The sequence below is a fragment of the Hippocampus guttulatus genome, chromosome 22 (assembly GCF_054856545.1).
Source record: "Hippocampus guttulatus isolate MCC_2025c chromosome 22, RoL_Hgut_1.0, whole genome shotgun sequence".
Taxonomy (NCBI): Eukaryota; Metazoa; Chordata; class Actinopteri; order Syngnathiformes; family Syngnathidae; genus Hippocampus; species Hippocampus guttulatus.
The window spans coordinates 4,929,659-4,946,621 of record NC_141282.1 but is presented as its reverse complement, the minus strand read 5'-3'; the positions used below and the strand labels follow the sequence as shown (position 1 = coordinate 4,946,621).

General features: G+C 48.7%; 1 protein-coding gene across 3 annotated transcripts in view; it reads right to left on the bottom strand.

The window, feature by feature from the left end:
• The window catches only part of iqsec3a (IQ motif and Sec7 domain ArfGEF 3a), a 34,688-nt gene that overhangs the window by 13,049 nt on the left and 4,676 nt on the right, over positions 1-16,963 (bottom strand). For all 3 annotated transcript variants that reach the window (XM_086103457.1, XM_086103458.1, XM_086103460.1), the window contains exons 2-5: positions 14,440-14,520; positions 7,764-8,286; positions 3,582-4,735; positions 344-505 (exon numbers count right to left, since the gene is read on the bottom strand). In XM_086103457.1, coding sequence (XP_085959583.1) covers positions 344-505; positions 3,582-4,735; positions 7,764-8,286; positions 14,440-14,520 — 1,920 coding nt within the window. The remainder of the gene's footprint in view (positions 1-343; positions 506-3,581; positions 4,736-7,763; positions 8,287-14,439; positions 14,521-16,963) is intronic.

The following is a 16,963-nucleotide window of genomic DNA, read 5'->3' as shown; positions in this document are numbered from 1 at the left end:
CATCGTCGGCACGCCGCAGGGGGACACATTAGAGGTCAAACCAACACAACATCGGGTACACTTAGACTGATATTAAAACATATCTGTGACCTTGCCGATATTAAAAGTGTACGCGGCAAAAGACAAATTGCTCAAAAGACTGCGAAGGAGGAGCATCTTCCGTCCTCTCCGAAATGAATTGATTTATCACCATCTCAAAGCGGCCATTACCGAGATGCAAAAATGAGCGAGCGACCCAAAAAAACCCTCCAAAAAAAAGGTCATTTAAATGCAAACGTTTGATCGGGTGAGATTTACATCCCCGTGGCAACGGAGGCGAGCTCATACGAAGGCGTCCACTCACTCGAGGACGTCCCTGTTGAAGGGCTTCTTGCTATTGCCCAGGAACTCGCCGATCATCTGCCGACTCAGACCCTTCCTCTGGAGCAGGAAGTGGGCCACGCCGATGGGCGTGTCCGGGATGAAGCCACGCGAGATCAGGAACTGAAGGCCCTTGTCGGGATTCCTGGTGAAAATTGGGGAGACGAACATGTGTTTTCGCTCGGTGCATAATCCTATGACAGTATAGAAGCTTTTCAGTAGCATGTTAGCAACTAGCCACAAAGGTGAAAACCAAGGTCTAAGATTCTTATTTGAGTTTAAGATCATGTTTTAAATGAAAATGTCGCTCATCAAACGGTTCCCAGTGTCCGCTGTATTTATAAAGCGATTAGACACGTGCGGAGGAAGGAAGGAGAGATGCTCCAGGGAGACGAGCGCGTGAATGCCGTCACCCGCCCTCTGCGTTCTCCCTTTATGTAACAACGCGCCTGTCCCAACTAATGGGTTTAGCTAGGTGAGGATAGATGGGTCGGGGGGGGGGGGATAAAGGGTAAGGGGGAGGCTGCGAGAGGACCAGACAGAGCAGATGTGAGCAAATGGCAGAATGAGCTCGCTGGCGGTCTCGGCTCTGAAAGCATATGCTCGCCCACTCTCCTGACGGCTGACGTGTCGCTGAGCGAATTTGGCAGATTACTTGATGTTTTCCCAACACGCGCGCCAATCCCACACGCTGAATATCATTTGCGATGGCAAATGGGACGAGGTGGGGATGGGGGGGGGGGGGGGCAAATTCGAAACGAATTGAGGATAAGTGGCGCAGAATGAGGGAGAGACAATCCTGGCAAAGTGAGGATCAATATTGTGATTGCTGCATCGTGTCGCGAGCGCTTCGGAGTGTTCTGATGAGCTCAGTTTGCTACATTTGATTGTTGATTGGACTGTTTTCGAGCATTTCTAAGCGACAACTCAGGTTTAGTTTTTTTGAAACACAAATCCCGTGTGAACATGCAGTGTGATGAGGGCCACCACGTTGGGTTCCGTGAGAAAACTGGCTTTGCCCAGCTCACCATCTGGATGCAGGCGATTGCAATTACACCACACAGGGTCTTTAACATGGCGGAATCAGGGGGCAGGGGGGTGGACAGGATGTTGATGCGAGATTTGTGAAAACGTACACACGCGCTTGGGGGGGGGGGGGGGGGGGGGGGGGGGGAAGACAAAATGATATCCTCTCTCGCTAATTTTGTTAATTCGCATTGATTCACGTGCTTTAAATGTACAGCGCATGATATTGACTGAAAGCCAACAGCGGCACTCTGCAAAGCACTCTGTGCGTGTTATGATCATCTGATGGCGAGTCGTCGCGATGTTTTTTGGCGTTGCCCACTCAGATGGTGAATCAGCACAGCTTGAGTGGAGGGGAAAGGTCAATTAAAGGAGCAGTGGATGTCACACGGGAAGCGCAATGTGTCACCCCAACGTCGGCCTCCCACTAGCAGCCTCTTCAGCGCCCTTGACAATCCTCCCCGCCTTTCCGCCGCCATTGTCAGTGCATCAATGCTCAACGTTGTCTGCCTCTCTCTCTTATTGTCTGCCTCCATTCTCATACGTGCAAAACTTTTTTTTTCTGCTTTGAAGCAGAGAGCAAGCTATCAAGTCCCAAAAGCACCATCTCGTCCTGTGTTCGAGTGTCATTTCTAATGGAAAAATTTATCAAATGCTAACGTGCTAACAGCTGGTACACCAACAGACAAAAATACTCGAGTACTGACCGCTCAAATGCCCCCGAGTGAGCTGAAGAGTTTGTTAGATGACTTTTATTCGAATGAGAATTGCTAAGATGCTAACCGTCTAGCATTAGCGACGGCTGCCGTTTTGGTAGAATTAAGTCACCTCAAGTTTCAAAGTGTTGAAAATGTTCCTAGAACAATCATGACTTCATAATGACTCTCAGCGATATACATTTTGGAGAAGCCTGTGTTGTTCCCCATAAATAGCACTTAAAATGTTAATATTCTGAAGTGTGTAAACCCTTTGATATTGATGACACTCCTCCTGCCTACTCCCGCATTCCTCTTGTTCCAAGCGTCACGCTTGCGAAGCACAAGTTAATCGGCTTTACGGTCTGCTTTTTATTGCCTCTTCCAGATTTGTGTGAGGAGTCTTAATTGGGGCGATATCGCTGTGAAATCTTGTCGGCGGCTCCCGGAGGATCCATCTCGACAAGGAGCTTTTGACAGACATGTTGCCGTGACAACACCACAGCCCATGATGGGGGGGACATTAACGACATTTCGAGCCGGAGGTGATGAGCCACGCGTCGCCGAAGGAGTTTCAAATTACATCCTGAATTGCACAGCGACGATCGCTAATGACCACTTGAGCTTCTTGCATATGGTTTGCGGATTGGCCTCTAATTTAATCCGACTTGATTTGCGAGACAACCAATATGACCGTAACGTTATATTAATGGGGTCCCACTCAGCAATATTTACTGTACATTTATAGACATACTTTTTTTTTTGCAACATTTTTTTGTAAGAGGGAAGACTGCACTGGTTTTTAGTAGTAAACTACATCGATTTTTCCTGCAGTTGAATTGCACGATGTACCTAATGAAGTGGCCAGTCAGAGCAATGCCATGTTACGCAACTAACTTTACTGCCTCCAGTCCAACGGAGCGTGACACGTTTCATGCGGGCGCCTTCCGCCGCCTTCAGCCCCCTTGCACTCGTCGCCATGGCAACACCCCATCTCCCAGGTCGATCGCTGGCACGCGAGAAACCACTTTGGTCTCGTCCGTCACGAGTCTTCACGTCCGACCGCCTGCTGCCTTCTTCCCCTTTCAGTCGCCGATGTGAAATGAAACGGACAGCAGACACTTCAAGGGACTTCTAAGAACGATTGCATGACCCTAATCCGCGCCGCATTCGCATCCGTGCAAGGGCTTGATCTCTTTTAGAAGTAGGATAGCTCTCTGACTAAGAATCATGAAGCAGTGGTTACCAGGGGAGAGTGAAGTATTCAAAACCCGCACTTCACTCAAAGTGACTCTTTTTCTCCATGTTTTTTACTCATGAGCACCCCAAAATTCTCAATCGCTGTTGACCTTCCCTCTCTCGATTGACGTCTTCATTTATGTCGCTTTGTCATCCGTGAAGCCTGAAAAAAGTTATGAGCCTATTTTGACCAAGTATGGCGCAAAATGTACACATATCGTTTTCGGTTTCAATTTCAGAGGGCTGGAAAGTCTTACTCACACATTGAAGAGGTTGAGGCCAATGCGGTAGAGGCGTTTCCGCATGACGTCGGTGGACAGCGTAGGAGACTTGCAGCTGGCGGGATTCTCGCACTGGTAGCGCGGCAGGCTAAGGATCATGGCCTGCAGAGCCTCTTTGGAGGAGGCCTCCGAAGTGGAGCGGACCTCCGTGGACGCGCTGCTGCTGCTCATCTGCTCCGAGCTGTTGTCGGCCGTCTCGGAGCCGCTGCGATCGAGCGGCTCGGGCATCGGTGGCGGAGGCTTAGGGGGCTCGGGGGGAGGCGGCGCCACCACCGTCGCCTCCTGCTGGGAAGCCATTTTGTCCAAGGGGGTCGAGGGTGGTAGGTCCTCCCCGCTGAGCTCTTCCTCACTGGGAGGGGGGGCGGGGAACTCCACATCCTGATCATATAAGTCGATTTCTGGGGGAGTCGGGTGCTCTTGAGGGGGTGGAGGGGGATCAATAGGCTCAGCGAACGGGGGAGCTGGTGGTTCTTCAGGCGGGATAGACTGAGGAGTGGAGTTCGTTGCGATGGCTGCGGCTTCCTCTTGCTGGGCGCAGTTGCCCAGGCTGACAGACTCCATGACGGAAGACGAAACGCGGAAATTCTGGCTGTCGATCTGGACCGTCACGTCCCGGAAGGCCATCATGAGCTTGCTGGCGCTTTTGGACAGGTCGCCGGGGTCCAACGGGACTTGATGATTGGACGACTCTCTGACGACGCACCCGTCTCCTCCGCCCGCCGCCGCACTGAACTGATAAGTGCCGCCTTCTTGTAGCGAGCACATGGTCTTCAGGCTCCAGTTGCTGAGCGCGTCGTCGATGGACTTTGCCAGGGACTGGACTTGCTCAGTGAAGGAATCCTCCAGGTCGGTCAGGCTGCCTCCCACCGTGGCGGGCAGCGACGGCGACCGCACCAGAGGGATGCCCGCCAAGTTGCAGCCTTCTGCCAGGGCCCGTTCAGCCGAGAAACCTTCGGTGTTCTGCACGCGCACCTTGCGCAGGGAAATGCGGCGCGGCAGGCGGCTCTCTAGCAGGGAGTTGCGGATCTTCTCGAAGTTCTTGCTGAGCTGGTACTGGCGGAAGGCGGTCTGGATCTTACAGGCGGCGCGGCGGGAAATGAGGTGGCCTCCGTATTTGTGCTCTAGCATTTCGATCTGGAAAGAAGGGATAGAGAGGAGATCAATTAATGACTGATAAAACAGAGGACAGGTCGCGTCAAGCTATCGTGGTGTCCTGCAAGTGAGGCCGAACGGGGACCGTGACAATGAACATCCTTAGTCTGATGTTATCGAGTCTCGGTGGGGCATTTGAGGGTGAATATCCAGAAAGAAAAAGGTCAGGATGAATGGAGCCGAACAGGAAAAGGGAAGGACACCCTGTGGATGGGGCACATGAATGGGGAAACGGAGAAGTCGCAGTTGAGTCGGACTGATCTCCACCCAACAGTCTGCTTCGGCCTCACGGAAAAACAAACGTGCGGGCCGTCTCACAGCTCATTTCCTCCGCAAACACAACCCCTAAATCTCCGTCAAGTCCGCAGAGAGGTCCTTTAAATGGGTCTGAAAGCGAACGCGCCTGTTAATCTCGCCTGTGAAAGATGGCCGAACGTCTGTGGGAAACCGATAGACGTCACGTGGCCGCGCCGTTGTCTGGCGGACGCTCAAACACTTGAAGAACCCCCCCCCCCCCCATCCCCCACCCACCCTTTCTTCGCCGGAACAATCAAGGCCTGTGTATCTCTGGAAACACCCGAGTGCGAGCTCTTATCTTGGCAAGTCACATTGTGCGTAGCACATCTTTTGAGTCCCCCCCCCCTCCACTCCCAATCCTGCCCTTGTTAAGACTTAATGGACGGTGATTCGTGTACTTCTGTTGCTGCGCCAAACCTCATTAGAGCTACAAGCGGAGGACGTGGCGGCGCGCCGAGATAACCGCGTTCAAGATACGTTTCCGTTGCGTACAACAGAAGGAACGTGTCATTCGGGAGACAGAGATGCTGATGGGGTGACAGATTGACTCGGAATTACTCTTCCCCTTTGAACCCTTTCAGGGTCAGCGGTTACTACGGTGGACATGTTGTCATGTTGTGAGATTACAGGGTGCGTGAAAGGGTTAATTCAGTGAGAGAGGCTCGGGTCATCTTTAACCGCGGTGATACTTGAATGAAGTCGTCAGGCATCAAAATGCGGCAACCCAAAGGTTTTTTGTTTTATTTGTAAAGGCTCCCTTGAGCACCTCTGGAGAGGTGCCCTTGACTCAAAAAAATATTAAAAGTCTTCGGAGGTGCCCTTGACCGAATAAAATATTGTTTTTAAATATGCCTCAACGTAAGATGGGTCAGGGATTCTGGAGAAAGCATTTGAGGACTCTTTGTCCCCGTCTGACACCCTCGGAATTACAGCCACCGGGAAGGTAGCAAAGAGGATTAAAACTAGCCCGCCCGGCATTTAGACTCGGCAAATTAAGACTATTCCGCCAGACGACAAAATGACACGTGAACGGCGCTGCGGGGACAACGTAGGACGAGATGACGGGTAGGAAAGCCCCTCCCCGTCAGTAGCGAGCAGTCACTTGGGAGTCCTGATCACTTCACCAAGCGCTGATGGAGAGAGATTAATCTGTAGATCGCTGTTGCCGCCGGCCGGCCGGCCTCGCTCAATCGATTTTGAAGGGGCGGATTGAACCCAGCGCGGTAAACTAAGCTATAAGGGGGAAGCAAACACCGCATTTTCAACAGGATACATAAACGGAGGGGGGATAAAAGGGACACGTGAATATTTTCCAAAGACTTCAAAGCCACTTGGGCGGAAGATAATTGCAAGAAAAGCGAGGTTGGGGGAAGTTCACAATGATGATGGACCATTTAAAGCTCGAGTCCTTCCATGCGTCGCAACTAGTTATGACTTATCCGGGCGCCAGGTGTGACGGCTGGCGTGCTGAATAAAGCGACTTCGTTTTCAAAGTGTTTCGAGTCCAACCGGAGGTCGAGCCGTGTTACAAAACAACTAAACTGGGCTGTGAATCATCGCTCCCAAGTATTGGGCGTTACGACACACACAAGACGGACGGCCGAACTGAGCGCGCATCCGCGGGGTCATTAGCTTGCGCTCGTGCAAATGACTCAAAGCGGAGAAAACAGCTGCGTGATTAACGAGCCGATTACGCAACGGCAAGAAGTGGGACGCGACACCACATCGTGCCAAGCCGAGACGATAATTACAACAGCTGACGTTATTGTTTTGCCTATGAATCTTTGGCAACGATGAGGGGCAGTAACTACTTCGGAAAACAGAGTGTCATGGCTAAAAAGAATGCGATATGTTTAGTTTTTAACATCAACCTGTCACGCTGTGCCTTTGCCAAGCAAGGATGCCTTCCAAATAACTTGACCTGTGACCCCTTTGGATATTTACTGCCTCTTTACTTTTGTTTCAGCTCCACATGGCTACGGTGTCATTTTCCACGCAAAGTACACACAAACTGCACAATAATCAGGTATCGCCCCCCCGCACTTCTAATTCGTCCAAAATTGATTGGAGGACGCATCCATTCCACGCGCGCTTCTGTCCACGGACAGGAAGTCGATGCAAGCAATTTACGTCTCTCTTGTCGTGACGTCGGCGCAAAAAAACAAAAAAACCAAAAGGCAAGCGTTCTACTCCAGAAACAGGAAGTTGCCTCGGAGCAAAACTACATTGTAATTCTATTTCCTTACCTGCATGGAGATCTCCGAAGATGCCGGGTTAGTCGACGGACGTAAAACAATACAAGGCAAACGTCTGATGAGGGTCCGGGAAATGGAGATGGGACGATTGGATGACAGCGTGTATGGAAAGACAAGACGGCATGAGCGGCAGCGCGCGCTTGGCACGTGTGTTCATATTTTCAGAGACACTCATCGGTACAGTGCAAGATGGGGGAGACAATCGTGTGATCCCGAAGTGGCAGAGAGCAGACGAAAGAATTCTGAAAAAAAAATATCCATTAAAGCATTCAACATCGTGGTGGGTGGGGGGTGGGGGGGGGGGAGCATGATGCAGATCCATGCTGGTGATGATGATGATTATGTTGAAGCAGAAACGATTTGGCCAGTCCACTGGCGCCAAAAGACAAGAACAGAAAAACCTCTGGGGTTCCACACACGCACCAGGTTATAGCCCCATCCCAAGCACACACCCCTACCTGCTTGTTTTTGAGGTCAAGCGAGAGCTCATAGTCGGAGGTGGCCGAGTGCGAGCCGGCCCCGTTGCGTTGCGCCCTCAGGGGCGACGCCGTGTGGTGGAGGCTGGCTCTCCTCGCCGTGCTGCTCCCTTTTGCTCCTTCACCTTCCTCCTCCTCCTCCTCCTTCTCATCCTCCTCGTGCGCTTCTTCTTCTTCTTCTACTTCAGCCATTTCCTGGGCATCCTCGACATCCTGCTTTCCCTTCGCTTCCTCCTCATCCGTCCCTTTTTGCTCCTCGGTTTCCCGCGCCTCCTCCTCGGCCGGGGCATCAAATTGAGGTTCGGGCTCGGGTTCGGCTTGTGTCTGGGGCACAGGTCCGGGTTCGGTTTCAGGCGGGGGCTGCGTCTGCGCCTGGCTCGGGTCGCGCTCGGGTGACGGCGGCGCCTCTTGTTGGGGCTGCGGTTGTGACGGGGCCTCACTCTGCAGCTCCCCCTCTCCTCCCTTCCCTTCCTCCCCCAATGACGGGTCTGGAGAAAGGTCATCGCTGCAGAAAGGAGGAGAAAAGGCAGAGTGAGGTGGCTTGCCGCATCCGCCATGACCTCTTCTCTCTCTCTCTCTCTCTCCTGGGATGCAAGTGGCAAGATGAGGGGCCCTGTCATTTCTTTTTTATATACGGTAACTTATTTTGACTGTGCTTGACAGACAGAAACAACGTGGAAGGAAAGGACGCAGCTGTAAAAAAAGCCCACAAGGTTGGCGCACGAAAAGTTGGATGGAAAAGAAATAGAGCAGCAACATCTTCAGGAAAAAGGAAAGGTGAAACTGACAGCCAGTTGTGACACGCGCGCACAAAATTACAAAGCAGGACGGGCATGCACAACTCATACAAAGTGTGTGCTTTCGTTTTGTCCGTCTGCCCATTTTAGAAGTCTCGTACAAATGAACAAAAGTACAACCTAACATTGATCCCAGACAACACGGTTGTTTGAACACTAACGCTATATTGTGCGTACTAATTTTTTTTTCGGTGCTTTCCACCTGACCTACTTGCTGGATTTGACGCCCAAATCGCCCCGAAAAAGGGAAGCTCACGCTGAAATGTCGCTATTTTAACACAGCGCAGTTGCCAGAACACGACTCCCACGGATTGCTCTGAGCGCTGCCGGCCTGCTGGCACATCACGACGCAAGATGGCAGGCGACCTGCCGGCGACACGCTCGTCGGCCAACGCCGAACCTTTGGACGACACCTCGTTTGGATGAGTCGAAATGTGCCCGTCTGGCGGGAACCCGTCCGCCTCCCTCATTCTCGGCGTCAGCGCACATGGCGGAGCTTTAGCTCGCGCAGGAAAAGTATCTGTAATGGGCTCGAGCGGAGATCCTTCGAAAATAGACGTACGTGGGATGAATAATGGAGAGTGAAATAAAGTGGCTTCTTCACTCAGCTGCAGGTGAGCAAAAAATAGACACGGTAGATTTGGGCGGGATCCAAAGAAGTCTTTTTGACAGGGTAGCCTGCTATATGTCGACTTGTTGTCTTTTCAAATGAAGCCCTGCCGTTTTCGAAGTGGCTGGTTGTGCAAGAGAGAAACTTCTAATTACGTAATGCTGTTCCAGGGAACACCTCTCGGCTTCTTTTTCTTTCTTTCTTCGATTTCAATTTCCTTCCATTTTCTTTTTCACTTGGTTGGCTGCTCCTGTCTTAGTTTATATGTTGTGAATATTGCCGCCGTGACAACCTCATTTTCCTCAGGGAATAAATAAAATCTTTTAAAAAATAATAATAATAATAATAAAAAAGGCCGGTCAGCGTGAAAGGGGCGAAACGAATCACCGAGCGTGCAAACTGAAAGCGGCCGCAGCGAGATGCGCCACATGCGTGCTTATTTACACGCCTTGGCTGGAAAGTCAGCACCGAGCGTTCGGTTTGCCCGGCCCCGTATTCTCTTCACGGGCGCTGTCAAGCCCCCCGCCGTCCATCCTTCACGTCCGCCGCTCCGGAAGGAAGATTTAGCGCCTCCGCGTGTCGGAGGGGGCCGACGAGGGCGAAGACGGACGAGCGCGCTGGCCTCCGAGCGCCTGACTTGCAATACAATCGCGCTTGCTTTTGATTCCGAGACGTGAATTGGGTTTATTTTGAAGCTGCGTCTTGTCGCTTGGACTAAATCGCTTCTCCCATACCCCTCTTATGTACAGTATCTCCTGCCCCTCGCTGCGAATGACTCATGCAGAGAGGAAGCTTCTGTATTCATAAGGCATCTCTTTGCTCGTACGCTCAGAGATGGCGACGTACTTGCCCGGCCCGGCCTTGACTCCGTTTGAAGCGCCAAGAACGGGAAGGACGGCAAACCAGGCCGGGAAAATATTCCATCGGACCGCAGTGGAACGTACTCATAGACTCCGATAGGAAAGTAGTCCTTGTTCCACTCTCTCTCTCTGGTATTGTATTATCACTTTGCTTTGAAACAAGACACGGAACCGAAGGTAGTGGGGGCGGCAGTCGCAGAAGGCAAATGATAAATGTGTGCAAAAATGACCTCTATTGAAGGCTCGTCGAGGAAATAAGCCACCAAGTTTTTTTGTCTTACTTCATCTCTGCGTCTTCTCAAAGACCTTATCGTGCCTCGAGCGTACACGGGGGTAAACTTTTTTTCCCTTCGCAGCATCGATTCCGGCGATGAGTCACCTAACCTGCTGTCGACCTCTCTTGTTTTTGTAAAAAAAAAAAAAAAAAAAAAAGGCGCGCACACACCGCGTTCGCGAAAAGCCAACACTGTAGGTCATCAGATTTTTAGAACGAGAAAAACGGTAACCCAGAGCGCGAAAATCAGCAGTAGCCATCTCGTGCGATGAATCATAAAAACGATGGCTCCGTGACGGAGACGCTGATCAATAACTCGCTCGGGCGACCTCGTAAATAACACTCTTTAGCAAAGTAGCCGTAAAAAAATAAGAGTGAATCTGTGTTTTAAGATTTAATCTATAGCAGCCGGCAAAAGACTGGGGAGGTTCCTAATGCATGTGCATATTTCTCCCTGTTGTCGAGTAAAACGCCAGAAAGCGCAGCTGTGTATGTGCACCAGCTGCTAGAAATAAGATTTATTCGGGCACCAGGAAGCTCGTGCTTTTTGTTTTGTTTGCGCACCTGCGTACGCCGTCACCCCCCGTCTTGGAGCTCGGTATTCCCATCTTACAAGTTAAAGCTCCCGGCTAACGCGTGCTTCAACAGTGGTTGCATGGGGACGGCTCCAACAAACAAGCATGCGGCCCCCTACCCACACTGCGCTCGCGTTGCTCCTATTAATATTCATTTTCATTCTTTTTACATTTTCCCCTCCCACTGCGGCTCTTCTTCCCTGGCGTCCGTAACAGATAATTCGGGATGACAGGCTGAGCCAAAGCCGAGGCGACACCTGGAGTGACAGAGTGATGCTGCAAGCATGACTCAGCACAGGGGGGAAAAAAACGCGCAGCGGTTAGGCACTTGGTGTCAAAAGCGTGACACGGCCCCAAAAAAAAAAAAAGAATCAAAGAAAAAAATAAAAAGGACGCCGGCTGCTTTTTTTTTATACCCTTTCGATGACAGCGGTAACTACAGTGGACAGCGTCCCAGGTTACAGGGTGCACGTTCATGTCGCACAGGCGCTTTTTATTTATTTTCGGAAGAACAAGGAAACAGAGCGAATTGCGCAGCACAATGCAAAGCTGTTGCTCATATTTTGTCCCCACTGACTAATCGGGTAGTGGGGAAAAAAAACATATGTATCGCATTATTACTGTTGTATCTGTGACTTCATGTGAATGGCTTTAGAAGGTGGAGCCTGGGCTGGTGAGTGACATGGGTGTCAGTGAATGAGAACGTAGCGTTGGCTGTTAACGTGCCGAGTGAATCAATGGGGAGTACCAAGGTGCTTACCATGTGTTTGTTTTACTCAATAAAAGGATCGAGATCGCAGCAGGATACGGTCGCGTGGCGATACGCCTCATTAAATAAGCTAAAATCAATACGTTCTTGCTGTTGTGGTACACATTGTACTTTTATCTTCATCAAAGATTCGAGGCAGAGATTTTGCTCTTTTTGCAATCAAATTACTCCATTACTCATTGCAGCCCCGTTTCTCTTCACTTCTGTGATCTCAATGGCACACTCCTCCTCCGAGTCATTATAGCCGAATAACGGCTTGTCAGCGCTTGTTTTTTTTTTTTCTCCCCGAACTACCATTTCAGGCCCGGCTGTAGCTTCGGACGACGTACGTATACTTTGGGGCTACAAAGGACAATGTGAGGAATCACAAAGCTAAACGGGTAGAAGGCGTCTGATTTTCCTGCAAAAACAAACAAAAAATCTTGTAAAGCCAAACAAGAAGCACAGAGAGACCGTATGGATCATTTGTACGTCATTAAAAAGGTCTCCTCCCTGCTACATTTTCAGGTTTTACCGCTCCGTCAACAGGCGAGGCCTCCAAATGCTCGGCTATTCAAAATGCGGGTCGTCACCTAAATTGGCACCCTCAGAGCACAGCAATTGTGGGTCTGCGGGCACTTGAAAAGAACAAAACTTTCTTTTATGGTTGCTTTCTTCTCCCTCGCATGCACAAAACGCTCACCCTCACACCCGGGGCATTGTACCGCGGCAGCGTCGCCGAGGCATTGACGGTGCCTGCGAAATTGTTCCAAGTACCCCCGAGAGACGAATAAGATGCCACGTAATGACATTGGCTTCGACCGTAACTGTTGACTATGCCGTGCAGAGTATCATCCCAGAAGACAGTCAACGGGACTGATGTGTTTATTCTCCAGCCTGGCAGCACAAGGGAGGAGCCCCTGAGCTGCATTTGGCTTTATTAAAGGATTTTTTTTGCAAAGCTATTACAGCGGAGCCTGCACATGATAGTGTTTACTATTCAACACTGCTGGAGGGAGAATTGAAAGGATTAGCACGAGTGAGGAGGAAATTTGCAGAATATTTGTGATTGTACATTTTTTTTAGAATACATAACATACTTTATAGTGAGACTTAAAAAAAAAAATCTGACACAACATGGCACAATGTTGTCCAAACGATTCTTGCTTTTTAATCTCGCAAACTATGAAAAAATGTTGCTGTAAAGCGCAATACGAGTTGAGGCAGCAAAAAGGTTAAAACTGCTGATTCGGAGGCAGGGAAGATGCAGCGCACGCACGCGGGAGATGCTGCCGCAAAGTCATCAAAACGTTACGCTTTTATGAAATGTCTTCTGTGTTCAAACCCACCGCCCCCTCCTCCTCCTTTTGGGGCTCACGTAACAAGGTGGCGATAAGCTGCGGAATGGAGAGGGAAGAGAAACCTTCAGATGTGATGAGCACCTTTCTGATGCCGGCGATGAAATGTGCGGGTTGGTCAAAGCGAGCCTCGGGCTGCTCATAAGCGGACTAATTAAGAGTGACTCATTGCTGAGGGTTTCAATACGAATTCAGGCCAACGCGGCTCCCTGAGGCCATTTTTAAACAGCTGACTGGATGAGCCCATGAGGAAGATGGCAACATCCCCACTCCTGATTGGCTGAGGTGGTGGGAAGGGGGGAGGCCCTTTTAGTTTTAATCAGCATTAAAATCCTTTTTTTTCCAAATTGTTCCCCAATCTTATTTGTATCGAATATTGAAGCCATGAATTGTGTGAGTGACATAAGACTTCCTTATGACCGTTCGACAATGATTTTGATTAAGACGTTTAAAAAAAAATAAATGAATAAAATCACTGCAACATTTCTGAAATTGGTGAACGTGCGACTATATCTGTGAGGGCGTAAAACACCGAAGAACAATTGAAAAGTACTTTATCTTCCCGGTATGTCAAGTATGCCACATCCACTGACGCACACATAAGACAAGGAGCTACATTCTAACCACTGCCAAGCAAAAAAAAAAAAGCATGCAACATTTTTTTTCTGTGCCTCCACATGAACACAGATGCATTACATGTGCTCACCACCACTTTCCAGCATGAGAACCCGCCCTACAAACACACACGCAGCACACACATCAATGGCCACGCCCCCCCCATTGCACAAATATTATTTGTGGTGGTTGAAAAATAACAATAAATCGGACACTCAACGTGACCACAGTGGACAGACAAAAGGCCCGCATGGCGTGAGCATGGACGCATAATGGACGAGATGAGGTGCGGCGCTTTGGGAGTGTGTGTGTGGGAGGGAGGAGCGAGTGGGAGCGGGTGGGGGGGGGGGGTTGTGATGATGCGTGAAATCACGGACAACAAGGCGGAAATCAACAATAAAACAGCATTTGGAAGAAAGGGGGAGGGGGACAAGATATGATCATAAAACAACAACAACAGAAAAAAAGGACTTGGCCCGGGGAAAGTCCTGCTTTGAGGTGGTTTGCAAGTTCGATCTCGATAAGCGGTTCATATCGTTTCAGGGCGGATGCTTGTCCTGATAAGCCAGCATTAGCCTATCGGCTAGCTCTGACAAGAGAGAGAAAAATATAATAATAATTTTGGTGCAGCGAGGAGCTCAATTGCGATCGATGCTTTTTGGTCGGATGAATCACTCAGTTAAAAAAATTACACAAACCACTTCAGCAGAGTACCCGGGGCTAGTTGTGTCATTTTCCAAACATGACGACTAGTTGCGAGTACATCTAAGACACGGGTTTGTTTTTCCGCGCGTGGTGCAAGGGCAACACAAGCGTCTTACCCGGGGACACAGGCGGACGACGTCTCGCCCTCGGGAGCCTCCGGGGCCGGGCAGCAGAACTGATGGAGCACCGTTTGGTTGCTGGGTAAATAAAAGAGAGCAGAAACGAGGATTCAGACGAAGGAGATGGGACGGCGTCGCCATGGTGACAGACAAAGACTTTCTGCTTTTCGCTGAGACGAAAAAAACTAAAGAGAATGAGCTACTGGGACGTTTTGTCTTCTCCAAAGAAGATAAATAAAGGTTGTTGCCAGTGGTGGAATAGGAGCAACATCCTTCAATTTACAAACAGTCTAGACACTTTTCGGTTAGGGAATTATTGTGCTACTTTGGACCGTCACTTATTTTTGAGGAAATCTTTAGGTTCAACACGAAGTTGACGACTTGGGCAAGTCTTGAAATACTGTATACATTACATACACTAATTAATCTCACAAAGAAAATGCAAAGACGTGGCCTGGTCCGGTGAGCGGCGTGGGTGTCAGAAAATGAGACTGTAGTGCAGTCATTAGTACGTGTGAGGGGAAAACCGAAACAAGTGATTCTTGTGAAGCTTCAAGGCAGACATTTCAGTTACACATTTCCCCCCCCAAATTATTTCAGTTATTCGATTAATCGTTTCAACCCTAGAATGCCACATAAAGCATCATTGCGATGGAATCATTTTGGTCCAAAGTTGTGTTTGACCGCTGGAGGATTTGCTGTACAACCTACAAAAGTATGCATACTGTAAGTGTTTTGTATTCTACACATTTACTTAATGTCTATATCTATGCAAAGACATATTTGCCTCTCTCTACACACACACACACACACACACACACACACACACACACGCTTGATCAATGCTCGACCCCGCTTCCTGTCCCTCCTCGCTGTCTCCTGGACAGCGAAACCTCAAAACTCAGTCGTGTATTCAGAGGAGGAGAGAGGACGCGGGGGGGCCTAATCTGAGCAGCTCGCTCCCACTGCGTTGCTTTAACCTCCCATAACTAATGTGTTTCCGCGCGGCTCGCTGCTGTATCAATAGTCACCGTTTTCTCCGCTCATGAGGCCCCTAAACGGTGACACACATCACACACACACACAACAGAAAAAGCAGGGTGAGAATGACATTTAGTGCCATGTTTGTGTCAGCTCGACCTCTGAAAGGCAATTAGCGCGTTTGTTACACGCCATTCGCTTCTCAGATGTCAATTCCGCTGATGAGAATCTGGTTAAATAGTGCTCCCTAATGAATGAGGATGTGCCAAAAGGGAGAGAAATACATGGCGGTGGGGCAGGTATGTGTCGGGGGATTGCGCCAGGCCTTCCAAAGACATCTCTCAGTTCATCCTAATAGCAAAACACAGACACACACACACACACAAATAGAGACATCTTAAAAAAGACTTGAAAGCTTTGCGTCAGTGCTTTGCTCTCAAGAGACTGAGTCTGATGGACAAAGAGCAAGCTTAAAAGCGCCAGAAATATGTGTCTTTTGTCCTTAAAAAAGATAGAAAGAAAGAAAGAAAAGGGTTCAAGGTCGGCACAGTTATCCTTGACAGAGCACATTATTCTATTGAGCTCTAAAATAAGAAATGCATTGTACAAAAATGATAGAGCTCTGTTTCAACTCATACTTTTTCGACTTTAGTTGTCTTATGGAACTAATAAAAATAATAAGGGAGCGGTCGCATAAAAAACTAAGGATTTGGCTCGCAGTTTAGCATTTTAATTGACGTTTTAATTAGCATTGCCGTGAGTCAGCATCTTTAGCAGCTAGCCTACGAGTCGTGACGAATTATTCGATTAAACCACTGTCCAATGTGGAAAAATATTGAATACAATTACATTAAACTTTAACGACAATAAAACAATATACGTATCTTACAGGCTTTAGAAGTGCGAGAAGAAGAGAAAATACCTGAAATTGCGGATGTGAGCGCAGAGGCGCACTTCCGACTTCCGGGTTGCAAGGCAGACATTACAAATCTATCAACGCGCCTTAATTATAATATTTTTTAAATAATACATGATAATATTATTAAAAAATAAGAAGCTAAAGTGACAAACATTGAAAATTAGCAAGCAGTTTATTTACAAATGATTATTTTTTTTAACAATTTACAAATATTTGTGATGACACAGCGGCGTTATCTCACTCATGTTAATTAAGCATTAGCAGCTAGCCTACTCTGTAAACAGTGATACACTCGTCAATAAACGTGAGTAAAAGGCGAAAATATCTTTCATGCTCTTAAATGAAGTGCCAACAAATTATGTTTGTTGCAAGATTCATTAGTGCTTTGTTTTATACTTGAAAATGCTTACATGAGGCATTACCAATCAAACCACGAACTACTCAGAATTTGAAACATTCCCCTTATCCCGAAAATTTAGATTCCTATATAACAAAAATAAGTTTTTTAAAACATCATCATTTCTTATTTTTTATGAAGTTTAAAAAAATCGTAGCACATCATGTCATCACCCTCAACATCAAACAAGCATCCTCAGTCCAATTTTTTTACTCTCCTCAACA